Source organism: Portunus trituberculatus, chromosome 35, assembly GCF_017591435.1.
Source record: "Portunus trituberculatus isolate SZX2019 chromosome 35, ASM1759143v1, whole genome shotgun sequence".
Classification (NCBI taxonomy): Eukaryota; Metazoa; Arthropoda; class Malacostraca; order Decapoda; family Portunidae; genus Portunus; species Portunus trituberculatus.
In genome coordinates, this window is record NC_059289.1 from 20439670 (window position 1) to 20463880 (window position 24211).

Consider the following 24211-nt stretch of genomic DNA (forward strand, 5'->3'; position numbering starts at 1 on the left):
AAAGCTAGTGGTCCTGATGAGCTACATGCCAGAGTACTTAGGGAGGGTGTAGACAGTATTTCTGAAGCACTTAAGTTAATCTTTGAAAGATCACTTAGGTTTGCTGAGATACCTCAGGACTGGAAGTTAGCTAATGTTACCAATATTTAAAAAAGGTAGGAAGGATGATGCGAATAATTATAGACCAATCAGTTTAACTAGTATAGTATGTAAGATACTAGAGAAAATCATTAAGGGTAGTATTTGGGAGCATTTAAATGAGAATAGATTAATTAGAGATACCCAACATGGCTTTAGATCAGGAGGTCCTGTCTTACAAATTTGCTCGATATCTTAGAATATATTACCAAGGAGTTAGATGATGGAAATAGCATAGATGTTATATATCTAGATTTTAGCAAGGCGTTTGATAAGGTACCGCATAGGAGGCTAGTGTACAAATTGAGACTACATGGGATAGGGGTAGGTTAGTTGATTGGATTAGTGAATGGCTTTCTGATAGGAAACAGAGAGTAGTATTAAATGGGGCAATGTCTGAGTGGAAGGAAGTGGTTAGTGGGGTACCCCAAGGATCAGTGCTAGGACCTCTTCTTTTCTTGGTGTACATTAACGATTTAGATAAAGGAATTAGTAGCAAAGTATCAAAGTTTGCAGATGATACTAAGATAGCATGTGCAGTACAAGGTGAAAAGGACAATTACAGAATATGAGACCTGGACAGGCTGATAGCATGGGCAGACAGGTGGCAGATGGAGTTTAATTCTAAAATGTGTCAGGTTATGCATTTAGGTAAAGACAACACAAACTTTAGCTATGAGATGGAGGGATGTTGGCTAGAGGCAGTAGAGGAGGGAAAGGATTTAGAAGTAGTGATAGAGAGGACTATGAAATTTTCAAAGCAATGTTTAGAAGCAAGAAATAGGGCAAATAGAATTCTGGGTTTTATAAATAGAAATGTTAGTTATAAAAGTAAGGAAGTGATGCATAGCTTATATAATTCCTATGTTAGGCCCCTTTTAGAGTATTGCATACAGGCCTGGTCACCCCATTATAGGCAGGATATCAACATGTTAGAAGCAGTTCACAGAAGAGCAACTAGGATGATGCCAGCATTAAAGCGCCTGGAGTATAGAGATAGATTAAAGGAATTAAACATGTTTTCATTTGAGAGGAGATGTATAAGAGGGGATATGATAGTTATTTAAAATGTTCTCAGATACAAACTACATAGATGTGAAATCTTTCTTTACCTTAGAGGAGGGAAGTAGGACTAGAAATTATGGCAGGAAGATTAGAAAGCATGGCTGCAGGTTAGATATAAGAAAATATTTCTTTAGTCATAGGGTGGTAGACTTCTGGAATGCATTGCCAGCAATGGTTGTAAATAGCACTAGTTTGACATGTTTAAAAACAGATTAGATAAGCACTTAAATTTTTTAGATTTATAATCATGTATAGCGCTGCATGATAGTTTTTATAAGAAATTTACTATAGTTAAACAAGACATGATCCCCATGTATGGGGATCACAGATTGTAGAGGAATTCGCTGCAGGACTTAGCCCTGTTAATGGGCCAAATATTTAGGATTAGTATATAATGTATTGTGTACTTGTAAGTGTATCTTTAAGTACTGATGACGAGGTCGCTGTGCGACTGATACAGGATAACCTAGATGGGCCCTGGTGGTCCTTTGTTATCCTATTACTTATGTTATGTTATGAGGGTAATCGATGAGCATCCTGAGCAATGTGCCCATCCATGGTTGTGATAGCCACAGGGGAACAACTATCCACACTCTTGCTCCTTTTGCTTTCAACTTCTGCAGGCATCTAGCAATTAATGAAAATGGTGGAAATACGTAAGAGAGCTTGAATCTTGCTCAATTTAAGGAGAACGCATCCAAATCTGTTGCCCCTGGGTCTAGTTTCCAGGAGCAATAAGAAGGTACTTGCTTATTAAGCCTAGAAGCAAAAAAGTCAATAACTGGTGTACCAAACACTTTACACAACTGTTGGAAAATATGTTCATCAAGTTTCCATTCATGCCTGTCATTAACCAAGCGTGACGCCATGTCTGCCAGAGTGTTAACCTTACCTGGTATATGTGAACACGTGATCCAAGCATTTGAATTTAGGCACCATTTCCAGATTTCGGTAGCAATCTCATTGCAAATGATAGACTTTGTACCACCCATTTCATTCACATACGTCATTGCAGTGGTGTTATCACAGTAAACTTTAATGTGTTTTCTGGAAGTACTGGTGTAAACCCTTGCAACACCAATAAAATTGCTTTAAGCTCCAAAGCATTAATGTGCAATAACTTTTCTGCTACAGACCAACTACCAGAAATAGACTGACAATTCACATGCCCCCCCCCCAACCTGTGGTGGAAGCATCAGTGTAGATGTCAATGTCAGTGCCAGGACGAAAAATTTTCCTATCTTGTGTCGAGATGTTGTCAATCCACCATTGAAGGTCTGTTTTCATTCCTTCTGTAATTTTCATATAACTATTAAGTTACCTAGTTCACACTGCAAAGCTGCAATTTTTTCTGCTTCTAATTGTCTATAATGCAGCTTACCCAGCTCCACCGCTGGAAAGGCAGCTACCAAAAGACCTGTAACCCTAGCTATTTCTCTAATCTTATCTCTACTTTTGTTCTTAAGTTTCTCACATGCTTGAATGACTTTCAAAATCCTGCATTTAGGTAAAGAAATGGTCACAGTATTAGTGTCAATGATGTTTCCCAAGTATTCAATGGACTGAGTGGGTTTCAATACTGACTTTTCTACATTGATGCAAAAACCAAGTCTCTGTAGTAATTCAATAGTATCAGTGACACAAGCAAGACATCCTGTCTTAGACTTGTTACAAATCAGAGTATCATCAATGAAACTGGTAATAGAGTATCCCTTTCCTCTCAGTGCAGCAAAGACTGGTTTCATCAATTTGGTGAAAATTCTAGGACCTTCGGAAATACCATTGGGTAGACAAGTAAACTGGTAAATGTTGTCCTCCCACTTAAAACACAAAAATTGTTGTTGTTCTTCTGCAACCTGCACAGTATAATAAGCATGTCTGAGGTCTACTGAAGCAATCACTCTTTGGTGTGGACTCAAGTTTACCTCCTCTGTCATGTACTGACGGTTCAATCTGCCATAATTCTAAGGACAAAGCCAATCTTTTAGCTTCCGTTTTTAACTCGAAACAAAGTGATGAAGAGTTTGATCTGCCGCCGTCTTGTCCCCAGGACATTAAATTACACTCCATTGCCTTTAAGTCCTCCGAAATCTTAAGATATCTTAATGAGTTAGACTCATTCGGGGGTTGTGATCCTTTGGGTTTTCTGCCTCTTTTTTACAAAAAGATTGCTTCTCCTCTCGCTCCAAAATTGGCAGTTATTTTTAGAGCTCTTTTCGTAAGGGTTCTTTTCCGGTATGCTGGCGTACTGCAAATGTTACCCCTATTCCAAAGGGATCTTCATCCTCCATTCACCCGGTGACTATAGACCCATTTCCATAACCCGGTGTTATCTAAGATTTTTGAGCGCCTGCTGGCCAAGCGTCTCAATCGTTTTTTAGATATTAATAATTTGTTGCCATCTAGTCAGTTTGGTTTTAGAAAAGGTCTCAGTACTTCTGATGCTCTCGTTTGCATAACGCACGACATGCAAGCTGCCCTTGATGCTGGTCATGAATCTAGAGTAATTTCACTTGATTTTAGTTCTGCATTTGATCGTGTTAATCATAGAGCCCTTTTATCGAAAGTTAGATCTATTGGTATTGGTGGTCACGTCCATCAAGTTCTGTCAGAGTTCCTAACGAGTCGAAGGCAGCGTGTGACTGTTGATGGCTGCCTTAGTTCTTTTAGTCCAGTTGTATCCGGTGTTCCGCAGGAAGTGTTCTGGGACCTCTTCTTTTATTATTTATACATCTGACATGTGGTGTGGGATTGAATCTAATATGGTTGCTTATGCTGATGACACCACTATATATGCGACAATTCCTTCCCCACAGGATAGGCAGAGAGTCGCTAATGTACTCACTCAAGATGTTTCAAGGATTCTGTCATGGTGTGATTGGTGGGGTATGAAACTGAACCCGAGTAAATCCCATAGTATGGTTATTAGCAGATCAAGGACACCTTTCCCAGTTCACCCTGATATTGTTGTCAACGAAGTACCTATTCCAAATTGTTCGTCTCTGAAGTTACTCGGAGTCACCCTTGATCCCAAACTTACTTTTGAGTTGCACTTGCGTTCACTTGCATCATCAGTCTCATGTAAAGTTGGTTTGTTACGCAAATGTAGGCGGATATATTCCTCTGATGATATTGTAAGAAATTGCTTTTACTCTTTCATACTGCCTCATTTTGAATATTGTCACTCTGTGTGGATCTCTGCAGCAGAGTCTCACTTAAAGCTTTTAGATAGAGCATTCAACCAGATTAAATTTCTTCTTCCTAATCTTGAGATTAATCTTCGGCATCGTCGTTTGGTTGGATCATTGTCCTATTTCTTCAAAATCATGTCTAATTCCAACCACCCGTTGCATTGTCATTTGCCTGCCCCTTCACTACCAGCACGTGCTACAAGACAATCCTTGATCATGAATGACCGTTCCTTGTCTGTGAATCGATGTAATACTTCACAATTTTCCCGGTGTTTTATCCAAGTATCTGTTAGACTCTGGAATACAATTCCCAACGAGATTGTTAATTCTAGTAACATTGAAGCATTTAAAAAACGTGTGAATACCTTTCTTCTCTCTGAACTCACTACCTCTTAGATCTCTACCAATCTTCCTATTCTGTTGTTCATTCCTGTTACTTCCTTTCACTTATCGGTGAGGTGCCGCCCACTGGGCCTTTGGGTTTATGCTGTTATGCTTTCCAGTGGGTCGCCTTCATTGACCTCATAATAATAATAATAATAATAGGTAGTCCCCTTCATTGACCAGTCTAATGGCTTGCAAAAAGTTCTCCATTTTAAAGTGCTTATATGGTATGTGTTTGTTAAGTTCTTTCAAATTGAGCACCATCCTATACCCACCATCTTTTTTCAGTCTCAAGAAAATGGGGGAAAGAATTTGCTCCTTCCTTCTGTGTATGAACAATATACACTGAGCTCCAAAAATTTCCTGATCTCAATAATTGCCTGTTCTTCTAAATCAAACTTATGTTAACTCACGTAAAAATAAGTGCCCAATGTCATCAACATTAATGTCCAGGTGACAGTGCTGCACCATGTCCAAAATTACAGGGTCATTGATAATTTTCTGCCACTCATGCAAAACGTAGTGCAGCCTGCCTGCTACAAAATTTGTACTAACCTTACTTATTGTCGGGGCCTTTGGTGACTCCGACCTTTGGTGATTTTTGTCTCTGCATCCTGGTGTGACAAGTACAACCTCTGGCCCCCAGGGAAACCCCACCTCTGCGGGGCATATGGCTGGAACCGCGCTGCATGGCTCCGAAACGTGGTTTTACCCCAGAAGCTTCTGGGCCTGCCACTGGTGGATTTCCATGGGAAAGGAGTCTTCTTGGTAGTGATCTTGTTTTTCAGTTTTTCAGTTTCCTCAATCTGCTTGGCTGATTGAGACATCATCACCAAACAAAACGGGGTCATAGGTACTTTGTCCAAACAAAAATGGGCTTATTTCTGGTTAATCTCACGCCTCATAATGAAGCGCCTCACCAGGTTGGTCCTATGGTTAGCATGACCAAGCAGCGCCAAGGCACCATTAATCTTGCCTACTTCCTGCGCAACCACTGGGTTCCCAACATCCTGTGCCACCTTATCCAGCACTAAGAGGGACTTGGTGATAATAGAACCCCGCAGAAATAATGTCGGCACTTACTTCCTTCAGTCAGGAGTCGGCTTTCCTTGTGTCAAGGCTCCCAGGATCTGTGGTTTGCACTCCACTGGTGCAAGTGCAGGACAATTGTTAGGATGCCTGGTGACCGAGTCCTCCACAATCACCTTGTAGTCCTCCTCCTGCAGACCTTTATCAAAGCAGCCACCTGCGGGTCAATATCCTCTGAGACACTGGCAAGGGGCCCGAAAGCCTTGGCAGCCTGCAGCAAAACAATGCTGCCCGGAGAAAACTCCTTAACCTCCGCGTCCTCACTACTGGAGTCCACAGAGCCTGAAAAAGCAGCAGGCAAAACATCACTTTTCAAGCATGCCAATTCGTCCAACACCACTTGCCAGGAAGGTACAGGCAAACCGTCCCGTGTAGGGGAAGCCTGGGGCCGAGCATGCTCCATGCGCCGACGTGGTTTGTTTACACTGTGGCGGCGACCATGACCCGCCTGCCGCCTCACCGGGGATTCACTGGAGCTACCACTACCAGCACGGGAATCTGCCCTTACTCCATCCCTTGGAGATCTGGTGGTACTCCTCCTACTAGTGATATAGCAGGGAACCTCAGGTGGAAGGGCTGCGTGGTGCTCCAAACCAGACATGGCTGCCGACCTGCACCAAAACAAGCTGAAAGCCTGTAAAAGCCCACAAATTGTAGCACTTTGGCAAATTGGCAGGCCCATCCCATACCAATGCCCTATGGCAGGCCCAACCTATACCATAGATACAACCTGAGTATAAGGCAATGTACCTGTGGGAGAATTGCTAAATCTGGTGAATCACACGCTGAACACGGTGAAGAAACTTCCGAACAGCACGAGAACGTTCCAGCAACTGACAGCTGGTGAGCGGCAGCGATATCTCATGTGAAATGCTCCACGTGGCAGAGGGTGATTTGACGAGGTAAAATTACATGTTTGTTTTATGCAAATTTTGATATACGCGATGCCTCTTGGAACGCATCTATCGCATAAATCGAGAGTTACCTGTACTTGTCCTGAAGTAATGAGAGATTGAAATATATACACTAACCTTTAAGACACAATCTTATAAGAAAGAACAATAAATAAAGAAGGAGAAGAAAACAATAACTACAATTCAGATACGAACATCCACAGATAACAGTAGATCTGGATTTGACACTGGACTGTGGAGCCGCGCCGCCACTGCAGTAACGTACCCAAAGCGATCGACTGGTAGTACGCGGCAGCTGACTGTTAAAGTTATAATTTTGTAAAGTTTTATACAGTATAAGATGCATTTTTTAAGGAAATACTAATCATTACTAAATACTGCAGCAGAGGTGCATCAGATTAAGGGCTCGGCTGACCTCTACCTGGAGGAAACATAATTTTTATTATTATTATTATTATTATTATTATGTACATATTTGTGGCAAGTTGTATACACCCATGTCTACTGCGAATGGGTCATTTTAAAATCTCAGGCAAGCAGCGAGACGGCCAACGGTTTAGCCAACGGACAGTAACAGTCACTCAAGTCACTCGGTTCAAGTCAGTCATGCTAGGGATATGGCTGCAGCCAAGAGTGAGGGGTTATAATTGTTACGTGCATGTTCAGGCATTTTGACATATCTGTGGAGACAATGAAACAGTGAAATGTGAATGATGTTGAAAGAGTTTTGTCTAACTGGATTTAAGTGTGAAGAGCTTGTGTCAAGGCTCACATGAAAATGTTATTATGTGCGTGTGTGATGCAGTCGCTAGTGATGTCACTGTGCAGTGAGTAATGAAGTACAGTGAGGTGAATAAGGAGTGTAATGCACACAGATTTAACATTGTGAGTGGTGTATCCAACCGTGACGCGTGTAGGGTGACACTGAGTGTTGTATGCGGAGTTAAGTCAGTGGTACAGTGGAGAAGAACTGCTAGTGGTGACTTGAGGCGTACAATGTGAAACACTACAGTGAAATATAATGAGGTCAAAATGGCAGAGTGAGAGGCTGTAACTGGGACGTAATTCGAGACTCGTGCAACTGGCGGCTGTGACTGCAGTTATGACATCTGGTGCCATATAGATAGTCAGTTTGGGAAAAGATAGTGACACTGGTGAAGAACAGTGACATGTTATTGACATTACTGTGACGTGGAAGTGTACTGTGGAGTGCTGTTAAGTGTTACACTCACCTGATTACTAATGTGACTGCAACAAACCGATGAATGATTAATAGTGACTAGAATGGTAGAAAACAATGCCTAGGCAGTGACTGATAGTGACTACTGCGATATATTTCTTCGCGTTAATTATGTAAAAATAAATAAAGCCCGTCTACGTGCTTTGTAAATAGTCTTCCTAAAAAAAAAAAAAAAGAAAAGTTGCATTTTTGTTAATGAAATTATATAGAGTACGCTAGTGCAACATCTGTGACATATATAAGAGGTGGGATAGTAAGATACCAACAGTGATATCCACGCCAAGCGCAAACCTGTCGCCACAGGAGGTAACACACGGTCACAGAGTGATGACAAGAGGCGTAAACTCACAGGTGTAAAGAAGAGATGAGCAAGTGGACAGCCAAAATCATGTAAAGTAATTTATAAGAGATACAAAATTTGCATTTTGTGTTTGAAATACAGCTGTAAGCTTAAAGTTGTATTTAAACATCCACCTGGTACAATATAAATTCTCGTGTTTGACTCGTATAACTGAGCGGTACAATGACACAGTTGTATGGATTTAGATCTAGCTTTCAGGCATTGAATTAAACACAGTTAGCTTGCTTCACAATGATTTTCATAGATTCATGTTGGCTAGGAGCTGAGATTTCGAGGTTTGAAATTTAAGGTCCATTCTCCGGCTTTGGGTACGTTACTGCAGTGCGCCGATTTTCGTGTCAAATCCAGATCTACTGTTATCTGTGGAACATCAAATCACAAAAGAAAATTTCAGACTCAAAAACAAATCATAGGTACCTGAGGAAGTCCAAGTGTGGAGAACACTTCTTCTGTGATGCACTGGAAGGGGGGTTGTCTCCTCTTTATAGTTAAATTTGTAGTAAGAAGTGAAGAGTGTAGGGATGTCATGATCTAAGACACTGAGATTCTGCCTGAAATGCAAAGATCTTTTTATATTTTTTGAAAGCAAATATTATCTGATTCATATAGTTATCTTTTCAACTTATGCACTGCTGTTTTTTTACCATTTAGTGCATTATATATACACACATTGTCAGCAAAAAAACAAGCATACAAAAATACAAACAAAATAAATATAATTAAGCAATACTTAATTAGAAAAAAAAAATAGCATAAAAGTTATGAGAAGAATACACCACATATATATTTTTACTTCCATCCTCATCCATGAGCCAGCATATTTGAGGGAAAATTACTCACTTCTACGAGTACTACAAAGAAGACAAGAAGTATGAAAATGAACTCAAACGTTTTAGTGGCAATAATGTGACTAGTGAAACCACATAAATGAAACAATGCTATGTGTTGTCTGTGCAGTTGTGAGTGATAACCTCTAAAATAAGAACAAATATCTTACTATGAATTAAAAATGCCAAAAGAGAGGGAGCTGAGCTGATGCCAGAGGTTATGTATGTAACAGACATCAATACAGAATCAGCTTTATCACTACAACAAATCCCCACCTTACTCAAAATTACTCATCTTACCCCTCAACATACCACCTTCATTACAATAACTCATTTTTTACTAATGAGCTAATGAGCTCTGAATAACAATGGCATTGCTACCATTAATTTCAGCTGATAGGATGACTTTCAAATAGGACAACACCAAAATTTTAGTCTGAATTTAATGGTTTTATGTGATATTTTTTATATAAGATGACACCCAAACTACCAAACCATCGGTTGTGAAGTTTAGTTTAGTGAGCATCAGACAACTGAGACGATAATGTACTGTACATCCTAGTACAACTGATAAAATATCTTGAATGTACAGTGGTGCTTTGGAATACAAACTTAATCCGTTCAAAATTTTGTTCTTACTCCAAAGCATCAAAATACATGTATTCTTATGGAAATAATTATAATCTGTTCCAAACCACCTCTCAAGACCCAAAACATTATATTTTCCACCTAATTTCTTAGTTTTTGAATACTATTACTATATATACTACTACTATTATGCTATAACTATAAAAGATAGGAAAATAAAAGCAGGAAAGTAAGCAAAATGTAATATAATGAAAATTTAACTTCTCGTGGTCAGAAACAAGCGTCACCACATCTTCATGTGACTCCAAGCCAGCACCGCATACTCTTATATAAGCCAATAAGTTTTTCTTTGATATACTGTATTCATTATGAAAAATAAATAAGGGAAGTAAGCAAATTGTAATATGAAAATTCAACTTCTTCGTGGTCAGAAACAAGCGTCAATGTTTCCTGGTCAAGACGGCACCTGACCAAGACGACCTCCGACCACGACGGCCCCATACTTACCATGACGACCCCACACCAGATTTTAGGTTATTGTCCTCTTATTTCTTTCATTATGTTAACACATTAACTGTGGATGGCAATTCAGGGTTCCTGAGATAGTGTTTTGTAGTATGGAGCGTTAAAAACCATAACGTATTGGTACACCGGTGTACTGTACCTTGCGCATATAGTGCATATATGTATCCAGGGTGTAACACGACTTTCTGTAAATATTGAAAGAGGTAAGAGAACATGCGTTTCTAAGCAGAAAATGTTATATACACATGTGCATTTTAAGGTTTTGTTTACCCGTAAGATGATTTTAAAATTTCTGAGAGGCGCGCGATAGTCCATTGTGTTTTTATGAGGTGATGATGACTATTGCTGGCTTGCTGCAGCAGCCGGAGGTGCCACTTGGCTAAATACCGAATGTTTTAATATTATGTTTTGCAATCTTATATTTAAGACAGATTGTATCAACAAGTATGCAATTTACTGAAACATTACAAGATAACATTATTGCGGTGATTACAAGTAAGCACTCACGGTACCGTACTATGTGGTACAGTACCTATCATTGGATGAGGAAGGATGGGGAGGGATGTGGTAGTAGGGAGCGACTGATTTATTAATACAATCTGTCTTAGTATAAGATGCTCTATTAACAAGTATAATTTAAAACCATCTTACGGGTAAAAAAGAAACTGAGGCTGCCGTGGTCTGTAGTGTGGAGCGGTCGTGGTAAACATGGGGCCGTTGGGGGGGAGGGGCGTTGTGGTCAGGGGCTGTCTTGACCATGACCCAGCGTCAACACATCCTCCTCAGCTGACTCCAAGCACTCTTATCTAAACCAATAACAATTCCAATATTGTCATGCATCATAATATGTTTCTGAACTGCTTACTTATCCACGGAAATACATGTATATCTTATATCTCACCAAGAAATACATGAAAAATTATAAAATACAGCATATTGACATAAGTGCTCTCACCATCCTCACACTTGGTGCCCTCACACCTACACAAACATATCCTTGTAAAAGCTGATACATGATTGGCTAAGTGTCCACCATCTTGAAAACAATGGGCCAATGACAGGACTTGATATAAGACAGATAGCCTCAAGCATAAACAAACTGTGTGGCATAAAGGAGCGCGGCTTCTGAAAAACGCCATGATCATGCTTGAAAGGGTCTAATGTAAGAGCCACAATTGTGACTAACGAGCTATAAGGGTTAACCCGTTCACTACGGTGACGCCTATGTGGGCGTCATGAAGCCCCAGTAGCAAATACGGTGACGCCTACGTAGACGTCATATTTCTTTTCTGAGTTTTCTTCAGTTCAGTTGTCCCGTATAGTGTTCTGGATACCAACTACACACGCCGTATGCTGTCCTTGAAATCCTAGTGCTCCTCCCATCATCCTTGTCTCCACCAATCACAAAAGATAAGCTACATGCGTCCCACCTTGTGTCTAAAATTACCCAATGGCATAGACTGTACCCATCTCTCTCTCTCTCTCTCTCGAAAGATAAGCTATATATGTGTCCCGCTTGTGTCTAAAATATTAGCAAATGTCTCTCTCTCTCTCTCTCCCTTCGTCTCCCTCTTTCTTCCCTCCCTCCCTCTCTTCCTCTCGAAAGATAAGCTACGTGTGTCCCGCTTGTGTCTAATATTAGCAAATGTCACTCTCTCTCTCTCTCTCCGAAGAGAGAAGCGTCCACTTTCCTCTTCGAAGGTGACATAGTGACTAAAAAAATAGCAGCATAATACACAAAGACGACAAGTATGGCAAGCTTGCACAAGTTTCCTCAGGCCAAGCACTACCACCCGTATATCATACAGGCGGGCTTTTTTAACATCCGGCGCGAAGGGGTTAAGGGTTTTAATTCATAAGCTGGATACTCTCTCTTCCCCTTGGATCTTCTAGAATCTTCCATATGTCTGTCTGTATGTCTCGTGACCATGTGTGCTGCTACGCTAGGCAATGATCTTAATAACTAAAAACACTTAATATTATTATCCCAGGCACTACAAAACAACCAAACAACTGCAAACAACACTCCTGAGGCACTGAGGTAGCGTGGTGCCCCAACATGCAGTCAGCTGATTGCGCAGTGCTGTGTGCAATCTGTTGACTGCGTTTGTTATTGTTCGCACTCCAAAGCAAAGTTCATCCTCCAATGCAAAAAAAAAAAAAAAAAAAAAAAAAAAAAAAAAATCACAATTTTTTTGTTCGTACTCCTAGGTACCACTGTATTCAGTAATAAGATACCATAATCTTCAAGTGCAAAACTTAACCTAAAATGAAATTCCCACTAAGTATTTTTGTATATTATCATGAAAAAGGGTGGATGGATGAAGATGGTTAAAATCATGTGTAGTACAATCAGATTTTCCTTAATATAAATAAAACCCATGCCTTCAGCCACATGTGTGTGTTGGGTTGTCAGCTGTAATCTTCTACATATCATGCTTCTTTTGATTAGATACACCGACATTCTTTAAGTGTTTCTCAATATATGAGCTTCGTTCCTCTATAACACTACAAGCTGGAAAGATTCAGATTCTCTCTAATTTGCTTTCCTTTGTTGCTTTGCTTGGGGTTCCATGCCTTGAAGACTCTTCCATCAGCTTTGGAAAAACTTTACCTATTCATGTGCAAGCCAGTATATTCCTATTTTACTGCATCTAACCTTCTCAAAGTTGCAATATAAGGTTGTTGTTTATTTATATTGGTATCCTGCACAAACTTAGATTTTGTATCTGGTGTGTAGGACGACCCATATATTTTGTGTCTATTTTAAGATGACTCAAGTGTTGTTTTATATGCCAAAATATATGGTATGTCACTATGATTTGAATTCTATAAAGAGGAAGATGTCAAGATATTTTACCGATTTCAGATGATCTGATTGATACAAACTATGAAATTTGAATAATACTATTGGCACTTTTTCTTTTGGGACTGGCACTTCGCTAGGCCTTTCCTAAAAAATTGTCTCCCTTGGTTGACACTCCACTTACATAAGAAAAAGCAAAACAACATCGCATTTCCCTTTGTATGGTTGAGAAGGACAAAGTTAAGCATGAATAAATGTTTGTAATTAACACCCTGAAAGGAATGTTTACTGATCAAGCATAAACACTTTGTCTCATTCCCATTTTCATCTTGCTTCTACTTTGTAATTCACCTCGGTCGCCTGCTGGTCACCCAGCCAGTCTTCCCCATTACGGAGCGAGCTGAGAGCTCATAGACCGATCTTCGTGTAGGATTGAGACTACAACACACTCCACACACCGGGAAAGCGAGGCCACAACCCCTCAAGTTACATCCCGTACCTATTTACTGCTAAGTGAACAGGGCCACACATTAAGAGGCTTGCCCACTTGCCTCGCCGCTCCTGGGACTCGAACCCGGCCCTCTCGATTGTGAGTCGAGCGACCTAACCACTACACTACTTATACTGTATAACCTGCATCTAAGGAAAATAAATGGTAATATTATCAACTGATTCTAATGAGCATGACTAGTGATAAAAGAATAAAGTCAATCATATGTCGTCAAAGACACAATTGATAATGATAACAGAAACCTACTTAATACTGGTCATTGTTGCTATGGGTAAAAAAGAGACAGAGATGCTAACCAATCAATTAGTTCCAAACGAATTTTTATACTTGCTGAGAGCTTTTAAGCAAAATACACTTATTAAGTAGTAGTAGTGTGAGCCACTGCAATGCAAGATGATTGGGATTTCCTAACTGTATAAGTCAGAATACTAGATGAGTTGATGAAGGAAAAAAATATATTCAGTTGAAAAGATAAAAAAAAAAAAAAAAAAAGAAGTAATAACAGCAAAATTTTTGTCACAATCTTAGTAAAACCAAGCCAAACTTGGCATAACCTATGTAGCAATGATTTTGCAGTCTAATCTGCTCTCGTTTCTCTCAAATATTTTTCTTATCTTCATTGTATTTGTTCTTTTCTCTAAAAAACTGCATGGTAGTGTCAGATCATCGTTGATGCAATTCAAGTCTAATGTCAATTGTCTAACTCAAGTATCTATTTTTCTATTTTTTATGCAACAGGGAAACTAGACAAGAGCAACAGAGAGAGAGAGAGAGAGCGAGAGAGAGAGAGAGAGAGAGAGAGAGAGAGAGAGAGAGAGAGAGAGAGAGAGAGAGAGAGAGAGAGAGAGAGAGAGAGAGAGAGAGAGAGAGAGAGAGAGAGAGAGAGAAAAGGCCCACTTAAAATGCAAATTCCCTATATGATTCATAGAGAATTAACCGAAAGACAGGGACAAATGTCTTGAAATAGTGGATAAGTCTGCTTCCAGGTCATAAACTAACATAGAATTTAAAGCTTAATATAAGAATTAGCTGCAACAAAGTAGAAATATTCATAACACAAAGTAGAGTAACACTAATTTCAGGGGAGTGAATAACACTAACACCAATGCTGTTACTATAAAGTGATGCTAGTTTAGTAAGGAGGGGGCATTAGCTACAACTGTCATCATCACCACCACAGTGATATCTACATTGAATGTTCATTAGTTGTGTATAAACAATGGTTCAGTAAGGTTTCTAAGTGATTACTTTTGAACCTCGATAACTTGGACCCCAATAACTCAGATTTGGACTATGACCAACTCAGGGACTAAAGTTGGAGTTGAACTGCCCGCAGCCTGTTATTTTTTTTCACTTTCTTTTATTTTGTTTTCTATTGACATTATAAAAAATCCAATTCCAACAAACAAATTGCATTTATGTTATAGTTTAAAATGATACCAAACAAAAGTTGATCAGAATTTATACTAATTTTATGAACATTTTTGAAGTATAAACAAACACTTTTCAAGATACTCATTCTTATAGATTTTTCATAATTTCATCCTTGTTTTGCTATTTGTATTCATTTGATTGACATGAAATTTTCACACATGATTCTTTATTCAATGGTGACTTCCTGGAGCATGATAGGAATATAATGCATAAGATCCCTGCTTCTCTACAAAATACTATTTACTCACACATCGCAAAAAGTTTAGGATAATCATTTCTCTAAATAGGCTGCAGTATACATTCATTGGTCACTTCAGCAGCTGGGTTTCAAAAGGTAGCCTGTGATTGAGTAGTGGCTATCGGCCCCCAACCGTGAAGGGAAAGTACTCAAGGGAGTAAGAAAGTCAAGGAGGGATTAGCACCAGCCTGTGCTACCTACCCACAATTCACACTCTCTCTCTCTCTCTCTCTCATTGCTTATGTTATTATTATTATTTTTTTTTCTTATTATTATCATCACTATCATCATTATTAGGTATTATCAGCGTGCACACGCGCACACACACAAACACATCATGTGAAATTTGTGAGGGAGGAGGAGAAAGAGAAGGTTAAAGAAATTATCTCAATGGTTCAAGATGAAAAATAGAGTCTTGAGAAAGAAATAGAGGAAATATACTGTTACGGCCTGCCCGTAACATGCATTACTACCATCACCTCCTCTGCTTGTTACCTCGTTCGCCACCTCTCCGCCTCCCCTTCCACGTCACCGTCTCGTGAACCTTCCACGCCACCGTCTCGTAAACCTTCCACGTCACCGTTTCATGAACCCCGGCTACTGTCCCGAAGTTGGATTCACGCGGCCCCTTTCGACTCAACCGAAAGTGTTGAGCCAGCTCTTGGTTTTCTGGATTGGCAGTTGAGATCCAAGCCTCAACCAGTGAACACAACGCCTCTTGGGTATACGAAACTTACCGTAAGTAAGTTGATGTATGCTTGTAATTTTACGAATATTACCTCTGCTGCAGGGGGAACGTTCACATGAGATACTGTCACATCGAGCCGCTTGCCAGACTTTAAAGACACGATCACCCACATGAATTGCATTGTGACTCAATAATCATAGTAACCTTACGTCCCCAAGGGAGGGAGAGGAGGGCATGTGAACACTCCCCCTGCAGCAGAGGTGATATTCGTAAAATTACAAGCATACATCAACTGACCTATGGTAAGTTTCGTATACTTATAAAATTTACTTCATCAAATCACCTCTGCTGTGGGGTAAAGCAAACACATGAGGTTTTAAAGCCATGTGGGTGTCGAAATAAGCATAATTCCCAGAATCAGCCCTTGTAAAATAAAAACCATGGCCAGATTACGTTACGCAAAATTTATTATGCATAATAATTGACATGCATGGTCATGCAATGCCTGCATGACCCCATTGTGCAACCATCACCTTCCAGTAATATACAACAAAATATTTCAAACCCAGAGATCAAAACATGTACATCAAAAACAAAACCATCCAGCCTGGATCCTCAATTATACAGATAAGTACATTAGCATTCACGTACAAATTACTGGTCAATATGCAAAACCGCATCTTGAAATGTATCTGAATAATTAACAATTTCCTTGTTATAATATCTAGCGAATGTGGACTCATGATTCCAACCTGCTCTTGCCAAAATGGCACTGACAGGCACTGCCAAGGCCTTAGCTCTTGAAGCCGCTGCTGGTCTTACACTACACTTAACCCTCGGCTATCGCCCCCAATTGGGGCCGAAATAGCCGCGCCATAGCCGAAAACGCGATAGCCGAATTGATCTTGGCGTGAAGGCGGTTTTGGCCAATGAGCGCTCAGATATCCCATGACGTCATGGCTGGGTGCGTGATAGCAGGTATCTGAGGTCGCGATAATGAAATCTTAGCAGCTTTTCATGGGTGCGCGATAGCAATAAAACGTGATAGCTGAGGGTTGACTGTACCTGCCGTGAAAAGTTTGTTGTCAATACCTGCCATGTCCAACATAGTTCTTAGCCATCTTGTGATGGTGTCCTTAGTAACATGATTGTGAGGCTTTGTAAAACTAATGAATAACTTATCAGAATTGAGATGGTACGTTCTGAGCTGCATTGTTTCATTAATGTAGTGCTGCAGAGTCTTACATACACAGAGGCTTGCATCTTTTGTATAGGCTGTAAATATCACACTTTGTATGTTAAAAGAAGGCCTACACTGTTTGATATTGTCCCCTAATTGGACAGTGAAAGATGATTCGGACATTTCCATACCATTTAGCAGGAGTAAGTGAAGTGTTTGGGTTCTTGCAGCCTGAGTTAGCGCCATTAACATCACCAGTTTTAGAGTAATCTCCTTTAATGTGAGATTTGTCAGAGGATACATAGACCTTAATTGCATAATTACTGGTTGGACATCCCATGTCCTGTTATATCTTGGTTTTGGTGGGCGTAAATTGAATACCCCTCTCAAAAATCTATTTACTAAAGGATGTCTGCCTGGTGGAAACCCATCTACTAAAATGCCCAGCTTCCAAGAGCAAAATGGGTTGACCTGGTTGTTAAGGTGAGATGCAAAAAGGTCGATGGAAGGGTTCCCAAAACAATGACATAGCAACCTAATTGTAGGCACATCCAATTTCCATTCATGCCAGCTATTAAATTTTCAGGAAGCTGCATCCGCAACAAGGTTGTCTTCCCCTGGGATGTGGGAGCAGGTCACCCACGCATTATGTCTAATATACCATTCCCAAATTAGGACAGCGATGTCATTGTAAACTTGAGATTTTGTGCCTCCCATTTCATTGACATAAGTGACCGCCGTGGTGTTATCGCAAAAAATTTTAATATGCTTATTCACCAGCTCTTGTGCAAACGTCTGTAAGGTAAATAGAATCACTTTAAGTTCTAAGGCGTTAACCCCTTCGCGCCGGATGTTAAAAAACCCCGCCTGTATGATATACGGGTGGTAGTGCCACGCACCTGAGCGCGGGAAACTCGTGCAAGCTTGTCATACTTGTCGTCTTTGTGTATTATGGTGCTATTTTTTAGTCACTATATCGCCTTCGAAGAGGAAAGTGGACGCTTCTCGGAGAGAGAGAGAGAGAGAGAGAGAGAGAGAGAGAGAGAGAGAGAGAGAGAGAGAGAGAGAGAGAGAGAGAGAGAGAGAGAGAGAGAGAGAGAGAGAGAGAGAGAGAGATTAGAAAATTTGTTGTTTTTGTATTTGTGTATTTACCTATTTGTGTATTACAGGGCCCGAGCTAAGCTCTCTGTGTCCTGTCTCCTTGTCCATTCCTGTCATATCTCTCTTTCATCTGATTGACACACACCGCGTCAACGACATGACTGCTCAGTTTATTCCACTTATCAATGCTACGATGCGGGAAACTGTATTTTCTCACGTCATTTAGACAGATGTCCTTTATTAGCTTTTTTCCATGTCCTCGGAGATGATTACTTGTGGTCACCTTTATCAACTCTCTATCCAGTATGTCAATCTTGTTCACCAATTTATACATAGTTATCATGTCTCTTCTTGTTCTTCTCTCTTCTAATGTGGTCAGCCCCAGCTTCCTCAGTCTTTCCTCATAGTCTAACTCCCTGAGTCCTGGTACCATCCTTGTTGCCAGCCTTTGTACCCTTTCTACCTTCACATTTTTCTTCATATGCAGTGACCAGACACATGCTGCATATTCTAGCTGGGGTCTTATTAAGGTGCATATCTTCTTCATCATTCCTTCATCTAGGTAGTGGAATGCAAGGCCAATATTTTGAAGCATGTTGTATGTTTTCCCAAAAATCTTGTTAATGTGTTTCTCTGGTGACAAAGTGTTTTGCACGGTTACTCCTAAGTCTTTCTCCTCATTGGTCTCTTTAATTTTCTCATCACCCAGTCTGTAATCCCAGTTTGGTCTGTATCTACTTCTTCCCATTTTCATAACATGGGTCTTGTCTATATTAAATTCCATCTGCCACTCTTTACTCCACTCATATATTTTATCAAGATCTTCCTGTAACTTGTTACAATCTTCCACATTCTTTACTCTCCTCATAATTTTAGTATCGTCCAAAACATGTTCATATAACTGTCAATTCCTACTGGCATATCATTAACATAAATCAAAAACATGATGGGACCCAGCACTGACCCTTGTGGAACTCCACTGGTTACCTTCTTCCACTCGGACTTCTTTCCTCTCACCACTGTTCTCATTTCTCTTCCCATTAAGTAATTTTCCATCCATTTTGCTAGTTTATCATTTACTCCTCCATTCATCTTTAGTTTCCACATCAGTCTATTGTGTGGTACTTTATCGAAGGCCTTTCTCAAGTCCAGGTAGATAGCATCCACCCATCCCTCTCTATGTTGCAGTATGTCAGTCACTCTTGAATAAAAACATAATAAATTGATACACACGATCTTCCTTTTCTGAAACAAAACTGCCTTTCACTCAGAATGTTTTCACTTTCTAGATACTCACTCCACTTAGCTTTAATTACTTCTTCACATACCTTGCACAATATACTAGTCAACGATACTGGTCTATAATTTAGCGGTTCCATTCTACTACCATTCTTATATATAGGCACAATGTCAGCTCTTTTCCACTCTTTCGGGACTAATCCTGTTCGTATGGAGGTATCCACAATATCAAATATGGGGTTCAACAATTGATCCTTACATTCTTTTAGCAACCTCCCAGATATGCCATCAGGCCCCATTGATTTATTAATATCCAGATTGCTTATAATTTTCCTTACGTCTTCCTTAGTAACCATGATGTCCTGCATTTGCTTTATTTCCGTAGGCCTTCCTCCCATAAAATGCTCCTCCTTTGTAAACACTTTGCAAAAGTTGTCGTTCAAAATTTCAGCTATCTCTCCAGCATCTTCATATACTTCTTCCCCGTTTTTTACCTTTTCTATGTGTGTGTGTGTGTGTGTGTGTGTGTATTTACCTAGTTGTATTTACCTAGTTGTAGTTTTACAGGGCCTGGGCTTTATGCTCTGTGGCCCGTCTCATATCTACACTTATCCAATCTTACTTTAAAAGTGTGCACACTCGTTGCAGACACTACTTCTTCATCTAAACTGTTCCATGTCTCAATACATCTCTGCGGGAAACTATATTTTTTAATATCTCTCAGACATCTTCCCTTTCTCAGCTTTTTACTATGCGATCTTGTGTGTGTGTGTGTGTATTCACCTAGTTTTTTCACCTAGTTGTAATTTTACAGGGCCTGGGTATCATACTCGTGTGGCCCCGTCTCCATATCTACACACATCCAACTTTCCTTTAAAACTATGCACACTCCTTGCTGACACCACCTCCTCACTCAAACCATTCCACACCTCCACACATCTTTGTGGGAAACTATATTTTTTCAAATCCTTCAAGCATATTCCCTTGGCTATCTTTTTACTATGCGATCTTGTAGTTCTACTTAAGTTTTCCTCTCTCAACATCATTTGCTCATTATCCACTTCATCCAGTCCATTCAACAGTTTATAAACCTGTATTAAATCTCCTCTTTCTCTTCTTTGTTCCAAGGTAGGCAAATTCATTTCTTTTAATCTCTCCTCATAGGTCATTTCTGCCAATTCCGGAACCATTTTTGTTGCCATTCTCTGCAATCTCTCCAACTTCTTTATATGCTTCTTTTTATAAGGGGACCAAACCACTCCAGCATATTCCAATCTTGGTCTAATTACCATACTAATTAATTTCTTCATCATATCTTTATCCATATAATGGAAGGCTAATCCAATATTTTTTATCAAATTACACGTTTCTCCAAACATCTTATCAATATGAGCTTCAAAATGCCCATGGTCTTGTATTATCACTCCCAAATACTTTTCCTTTTCCACCTTTTTCAACACTACTTCTTCACCCATCTTATATGACCCTCTTGGCCGTCTTCCACTCTTTCCCATCTCCATCACATGACTTTTGCTCAGATTAAATTCCATTTGCCACCTCTTGCTCCACTCCCAAATCTTATCCAGGTCTGCCTGTAAAATTTCACAATCTTCTTCACTCTTCACACACCTACACAACTTTGCATCATCCGCAAACAAATTAATATAACTGTTTACTCCTCTGGCATGTCATTAATATATACCAGGAAAAGTATTGGTGCCAACACTGAGCCTTGTGGGACTCCACTCTCCACCACCAACCAGTCCGACCTTGCATCCCTTATTACCGTTCTCATCTCCCTCCATCTCAAGTAGTTTTCCATCCACTTTAAACACTTTTCCTTTCAGTCCTCCATAAATCTCTACTTTCCATAACAGTCTCATGTGAGGTACCTTGTCAAAAGCTTTCTTTAAATCCAAATATACACAGTCCATCCATCCCTCTCTCTCCTGTATTTTGTCAACCACTCTTGAATAAAAGATTTGTTACACATGACCTCCCTTTCCTGAAGCCAAATTGATGATCCGATAATAACTTATGATCCTCCAGGAACCGTATCCAATATTTCTTTATCACCCTCTCACAAATCTTACCGACCACACTTGTTAGAGACACAGGTCTATAGTTAAGAGGCTCTTCCTTACTGCCTCCCTTATAAATGGGCACCACTTCAGCTCTCTTCCACTCTACTGGTACTTTCCCTGTTTCTAATGAACACCTTATAATATCATATAATGGATCAATCAATTCTTCTCTACACTCCTTCAATAATTTTCCTGAAACTTCATCTGGTCCCATCGCTTTATCATCTTTAAGTTCCTCCAACATTTTATATAACTTTTTTTTAGGTATCTTAATGTCATCCATGTGCACATTTCCTTGTACATTCTGAGGCTTTACAAACATTGTTTCTTCAGTAAATACTTGCTGAAACCTATTATTTAGCAATTCCGCTATATTCTTAGGGTCATCTACTATCCCTTGCTCTCCTTTTAATCTTTCAATGGACTCTCTCTTTTAAGTTTACCATTTATGAACCTGTAAAACAATTTTGGATGTTCCTTACTCTTGTCTACAATATCTTTTCAAATTTTCTTTCTTCCTCCTCCTTACCCTCACATACTCATTTCTCGCCACTCTATAATTCTCCTTATTTAGTATATTCCTGCTCTTTTCCATCTTTTCCAAGCCACATCTCTTTTCCTTAGCCTTAACACAAGTTGCATTAAACCAATCCTTTCTTCCTTCCTCTCTCGGTTTATACTTTGGTACAAATTTCATAACTCCTTCTTTATAATATTTCATAAAATCTCATATTTCTTTTGCACTTCTCTGATTTGTAACATCTCCCAATCTAATTTTCTGAAATAATTTTTCAAACTTTCTGTGTCCATCTTTCTATAATTCAATCTACCACTCCTGTATGTCTCGTCCTTCCTTCGCTGTGTTGTTGCTATCTGCATTTCCATAACCACATGATCACTCTTTCCCAAAGGACACTTGTATTGTATATCTCCACATAGGTACACTTCTCTTGTTAACACCAAATCCAGTCTAGCCGGTTCATCATCTCCTCTATATCTAGTATTTTCCTTCACCCTCTGTTCCATCATATTTTCCATCATTAGATTAAGAAATCTCTCTCCCATGCTTCTTCTCCAACACCACTTACTAGATTTTCCAATCCACCTCCTTACAATTAAAATCTCCTACTAGTATCACCTTTCTTTTCCAGATAATACACTTTCCAAACTCTGTAAAGTATCCTTGATCATATTGTCGTATTCCTTAATGTCCAAGAATTTGTTTTAGGAGGTACATAGGTCACCATGATTACTAATTCTTTTCCATCACTTTTTATCCTTATGCTTATCACTTCTGTGTTGTTCTTCCCATACCAAACCTTATCCACATTTATTTCTTTCTTCGTCATAATCATAACTCCTCCTCCACCTTTACTCTACCTATCCTTTCTCCATATATTATATTTATTATCCAAATTTATCTTTGTTTTTTCATGTAATTTTGTCTCAGTCAAACACACTATATCAGGCTTCTCCACTATCATATAGTCTTGCAATTCCAATCTACTTGACAGTATCCCATCTATATTAGTATATGTTACGGTCCACCCACTGCTCCCTCTAGGGGTTCCTCCGTATTCCTTCTTTCCACATACCACTTTCTGACTCTCTCTCTATAACTCTCCAAAAACTTTTCTCTTTCCTCCTCAGACCGCTCATCATTTTTCCTTCTCGCCTCTTCCACCAATTCCTTATATCTTCTCCTCTTCCTCATTTCTATTCTTTCTCACAAACACCTCTTTACAACCTTCTATCTCTTAACTTTGATGTTCTATATAGGACATCCTCCAGATTGTTGTGACTTCAGTACTACTTTAATCGGTCTGCTCACTCCTCCTTATACGGACCCAGTCTATGGATCTCTTCCACTTCTTCTTGTAGGTCTTTTTTTCATCATCATTTAGATTTTTAACAGATCTCTTACCGTTTTCAATTCTTCCTTAATTCTCTTAGGCTTATATGTTATATTTTGTTCTTTCATCCCAAATATTAACACACTCTTCTTCTTTTCTGCTATTTCCCTTATCAATGTTTCCTTATTCTTCATTACATTAACCAGTTCCTTGGACCTTTCTTTTTTGTCTTCCTTCAACTGATCTTTAATTATTTCTTGTAATCCAACCATCTCTGCTTCCTCGACTCAGTCCATTGTGTTTTCTTCAGTTCCCATTCCTTTCAAGCCTTTCATTCTGCTCACTAATCATTTCCTTAAAGTCATCTTTCTCCTTTACTACTCTATCCATTTTCTCCTCCAACCGTCTCTTGTATTTTTCAACCTCCACCTTCAAATGCATTCTCATCCACCAATCGTTTTCATTTTCCTCCAGTCTCTTAACTCTTTCCTTCAAAGCCTTGCGGAATTCTCTATCCTGCTCCTCCTCACTCCTCTGAACTTTTAATTCCTTCACTAACTCCTCAAATCTCTTCTCCAACATCACCAATCTACCTTGCAATGTTGCCCCTGTTGAAGCTGGACTCATGCTTTGACTGGCCACTTTTGGCTTTGCTCCCTGGGTCTCATCAACATATTTTGAATTTGTTAATTTATTCCTTACCGGTCTATCCATTTTTTCTTACTTTTCCTGGGAGCATGTGGGTGTGTGGTCAC

At 39.6% G+C, this 24211-nt stretch overlaps 1 protein-coding gene across 5 annotated transcripts in view; it reads right to left on the reverse strand.

Moving 5' to 3' along the window:
• The window catches only part of LOC123513302, a 197478-nt gene that overhangs the window by 53798 nt on the left and 119469 nt on the right, over positions 1-24211 (reverse strand). For all 5 annotated transcript variants that reach the window (XM_045270394.1, XM_045270393.1, XM_045270391.1 and 2 more), the window contains exon 5: positions 8800-8933. In XM_045270394.1, coding sequence (XP_045126329.1) covers positions 8800-8933 — 134 coding nt within the window. The remainder of the gene's footprint in view (positions 1-8799; positions 8934-24211) is intronic.